Genomic DNA, 4,648 nt, shown 5'->3' on the forward strand with positions numbered 1-4,648 from the left:
ATAAAAAATAAGCATTAAAGCATTGTGACTTTTTAGGCATCCAAGGAATTTCAATTTATGGTGATTCAAAATCGTTGATTGATCATGTTAATGGGAATGGCCATATTAGCAGTCCACATCTCCTCGGTTGGCTAAGCAGAATCATATTTTTTCGAAACACCATGAACTAGATTTCTTTCCATCATATTCCTCGTTCCAGGAATGTCCAGGCTGACTCTCTCTCCAAGGAGGGTCTTGTTATGAAGCCGGGATTGTGGTCATTGATAGTTATCCATGATGGATCTTCTTTTCTTATTCAGGATTTCAGTATCAAGGGAATGCGACTCCTTTCTATTGCTTAAAAAGCCAGTTCATTGATCTTGAGCACCATAGAAATGTGACTTATTGTGACTTATTGTGTTTTAATTCCTATTCTCAGAATGTGTAGTAACTAAACTTTTGAATATATGTGTAGCTTTTTTGTCTCTGTTTCCCTGAAACGGTCAAATCCGTTCCATACATTGTGTTGGTTATGGGCAGCTCTCACTGTCCCGAAACAATGTAATGCAGATCTTTATATTATTTTAATATAAATCTATGATGATTTTTTCTATATATATATAAAAAAAAAAAAAAAAAAAAGAAGAAGAAGAAGAAGAAAAAAAGAAAGCAGCAAATGTAGTGCTGGATCCATGTGAATTCCCCACATTAATTGAAGTTTAATTCTCCTCGAATTCAATGTTCGGGTTATTATGACTTCTTGACAAAATGAAATAGAAAACCAAAACAAAAGTGTTGTTTAACTATTTTGTATTTTTAAATTTTGGCTTGAGTTCAATAACTTTTTTTTGTTAAATGGTAAATTTTTATTATTTAAAATATATTTTTGAATATATAAATAATTAAATATTTTAAAAATATATATTTAAATTATTTTAATGTTTTTGATAAAATTATTTAATAATATTTTTATTATATTGTAATTTTTATTATTTTAAATATATTTTTGAATATATAAATAAATTTAGTATTTTAAAAAAATCAAACATTCAAATTATACCAATTTCATGATTAAATTTAGTAATTCTAACCAATCCTAGTTAAATTTCAAATAATATCTTACATTACTCCGGGAAAAAGCTACTCATAAATCCGTGTGAATTTGCCACCTTAACTAAAGTTTATTTTTTTGTGGAATTTATATTAAGAAAAATATCAGAAAACAAACTCAATGTCAGGTTTTTTATGACTTCAATACCAATTGGAGAGGCACAATAAAATAGAAAATCAAAACAAAACTATAGTCTAACACAATTTTATATTTTGAAATTTTAGATAAAATTTAACAAAACCATTTTTAATGACATCGTAATTTTTTTTTATGATTTATAATATATTTTTGAATGTATATTTTACAATACAAAGTTCACGACATGAATATGTTATTACAACAAGTTGATTTGGGCCAAAAATATAAACACAAAAAAAAGGGTCCGAAACGTAAAACAGGTAGACCACGGCAAAATTAGAAAATATTTGTTTGTTGAGTGATCAAAATTCACCCTGCTGCGTATTGAATGAATGAATCCAAGTTTCTCCAAGCGTCTCCGTCCTCGTTGAAAATGGCAGAAATGGCAGCTTTACTCACCGCCTCCACTCTCCGCTTCACCTCCACACTTTCACCACTCATTAAACTCCGAACCGCCCTCTCCACCTCATTCCTTCCGGCGATCCCGTCCACAATCTTCATCTCCACTGCCACTTTCGCTTCCCTCGCCAAAAGCAGAGCATTAGCCGGCTGGTCCACCTGCAAGGGCAACGCGATTATCGGAACCCCCGCCGCCACACTCTCCAGACACGAATTCCACCCGCAGTGGCTGATAAACGCGCCCGTCGCTTCGTGTGCCAAAATGGCTCCCTGCGGTGCCCACCCGGTCTCGATCAGACACCGCCCCTGTAGCCGCCGCTCGTAGCCCTCGGGCAGCAGCCCTGCTTTCCAATCCTCAGTCAACAAAGAGCCCTCCGTGAGTCTAGTGTCGGGCAGGCGGATCACCCACAGGAAGGGCTGCCCGCTCGCCTCTAACCCCATCGCCAGCTCCTTAATCTGCGCCGGAGAAATACACGATTCCGTTCCAAAAGAAACGTACACGACGGAACCCGGCGTTTGGCGGCCTAACCATTCCAGAATCTCGCCGTCCCGCGGGCTCTGCAACTTATGGTCTCTGTGAGAGAGGTCAATCACAGGCCCCACCGCCCAGAACCGCTTACCGCCTCCGCCGCTCTGGAGATGCCGGACAAATTTGGGCTCCAGCTCCAGGAACGTGTTAAGGAGAACCCCGTCGGCGAGGCGTGTGAACTCCATGTGCTTGCTGACCACCGACGGGCCAAAGCCCACCGACGGCAACGTCTCGGCGGCGCATGCGACCTCCGGCAGCAGCCGCAACAGATCCTCACGGTTCCAGAAGACTGCCTCCTTAGCCAGCCATATGTGCGCGCTGTAGGGGTCGAACGTGAAGGACCGGACGCCGAACTCCGCCGCCACGGCGGCGGACCAACCCATGAAGAAGTCGTAGACGAGAACAAGGCGCGCGGGAGGTGGCAGGCTCCGGGACTCATAGTATTCGCGGCCGGTGAGCTCTCTCATGAGATTCTCAAAAGGGTCGCGCATTTTCTCGACGAGATCGAATAGTTTGGGAATCATGTCCTGCGAGATTTTGTTGGTGTTCTGACGGCCCGGCGGCAGAGGAGCTTCAGTGTCAGGGATCGATAAATCCTGGAAATAGAGGGGCAGGGCATCGTGGCCGTTCCATCCCTGTCCCTGCACTAGCGGTCGGAGGAATTCTAGGTTTGAAGTGAGGCTCACGTAGATGACAGCTACGTCTCTCATTGCCAGCATTTTCGAAAGCTGTAGGTATACTTTAAAGTGACTTTGCCCCAAAAACGGCATCATCACTGCGTATAATCTTCTTCTGCTATCACCTGCTCCTTCCATGGCGGGCATTTGATCCTCGGGCTGCTGATCTATGATTCTATTTACGGTGCGATTAGCCGAATTAAATAGTTGTGTAAAGGAATGTTAGGCAGAAATGGAATGGTAGGCGGGGCTTCAACTGTAGAAGGAAGCATGTGGGCAGTTTAGAAGAGTAGGAGGAGCACGGCGGGTCAACATTGGAATATACTCGGCCGGGCACAAAATTGCTGGAATTCGGCCGAAATTAATTTTGTTATGATGACATGACAGATCGCAATACATTTTTGTAAGAATGAACTGTCCCATCTCTATCTAAACTATTCTTCGTTAATCCAATATACTTTCATGTGAAAATGTGAAAATATTAATTACTAGCAATGCGCGGTGGAAAGAGAGGTGCTCTGATTGTTAAATTGAAAAAAATGTAGTTTGGTTTCCATAATTAATAATTAATATTATATAGAAGTGTAAGAAAAAAAGCATTACTATTACCATTACATGTATTGTTATTACAATTATAAGTACATGTATTGTTATTACAATTATAAGTTGGAATATCTGGAATAAAATACTAAGAATCAACTTAAATAAAATAATTATGTTATATTAAATATAGCAGAATTTCCATTGTGATCTTTAATTCGAAGAAAACTAAAACCCTTGTGAAACCTGAAAGAAAACTAAAACCCTTGTGAAACCTGAAATTCATGAATATAAGGAAGGCATTGTGACCAACTACTTGATCCCTATAAAATAGCCCTGTTTTTGCCTTTTTATTCTTTTCCTAATTACATAAATCCTTCAAAATAGCCCATTAAAATCATCCATTAAAATCATACCACATGTATAATATGATGTATAAAATGAATCCCTGGAAATCTATTCTATACTACCCACGGCAGAGCAAAAGGCCGATGAAAAGAAATAGTAGAAATGAATATGGTCGAGGCACAATATTTATCAAAGGGCGACTCACATGTGATGAAGTGAAAAATAAGTAGGCAAGAAAAATGAGTAGAACCATGACATTGTGGAAGCTTGCTTTAAGCTTCGGCCATGAGCCAGTGCTGGTCTTTGGAAGGAACACCATGAAAGTTGCCAACAATGTTATAACTTGATAATACAAGAGGGTTTGAAATCTTTTAGGATTCCTCGCCTTCTTGGTGCTAAGAGAATTATTGCAAAAATCGTTGCCATAATAAATATATAAATGTGATTTTAGCATGCATTGGAATTTTATTTTTCTAGCTAAACCATTTTGAAAAATAATAATAACACGTACAGTACATTAAAATAAAAAATAAAAAATGTTTTTTTTCTTCTTTTTTTTTTATAGTCTTTTCAAGAAATAGTTTTATATTTTATAGACATAACAAATGGTTTAGTAAATGGGGTATTTGCTTGAGCATGTGTCCTACAAACAGTAAAGAGATAAAAAAAATTGTTATGAATAAGTTCCACAAATGTACTTGGGAGAAGGAGCTAAGGAGAAAGAAGATCTCACTCATAATCATCAACAAAAAGCATACATAGGGGCTAATATTTTTTGGAGATCCAAAATTCTTATTGCTCAATTAAGGATTAATTCTCATAACTTAGTTTTGAAACACGACCCTGAAAATGGGCTAATATTTCTTGGAAAGGCAAAATTCTTATTGCTCAATTAAGGACTAATTCTCATCAACTCCCTTGTGAAAC

General features: G+C 38.4%; 1 protein-coding gene across 1 annotated transcript; it reads right to left on the reverse strand.

Moving 5' to 3' along the window:
• Positions 1-1,384: 1,384 nt before the first annotated feature.
• Positions 1,385-2,985, reverse strand: LOC149239698 (zeatin O-xylosyltransferase-like). The gene has a single exon (XM_089373492.1). The coding sequence runs from the start codon at positions 2,978-2,980 to the stop codon at positions 1,538-1,540; it is 1,443 nt and encodes a 480-aa protein (XP_089229618.1). The 5' UTR covers positions 2,981-2,985; the 3' UTR covers positions 1,385-1,537.
• Positions 2,986-4,648: the final 1,663 nt, after the last annotated feature.

Source organism: Pinus tabuliformis, chromosome 8 (assembly GCF_031772625.1).
Source record: "Pinus tabuliformis cultivar Carrire ecotype Pingquan chromosome 8, CPIR1, whole genome shotgun sequence".
NCBI lineage: Eukaryota > Viridiplantae > Streptophyta > Pinopsida > Pinales > Pinaceae > Pinus > Pinus tabuliformis.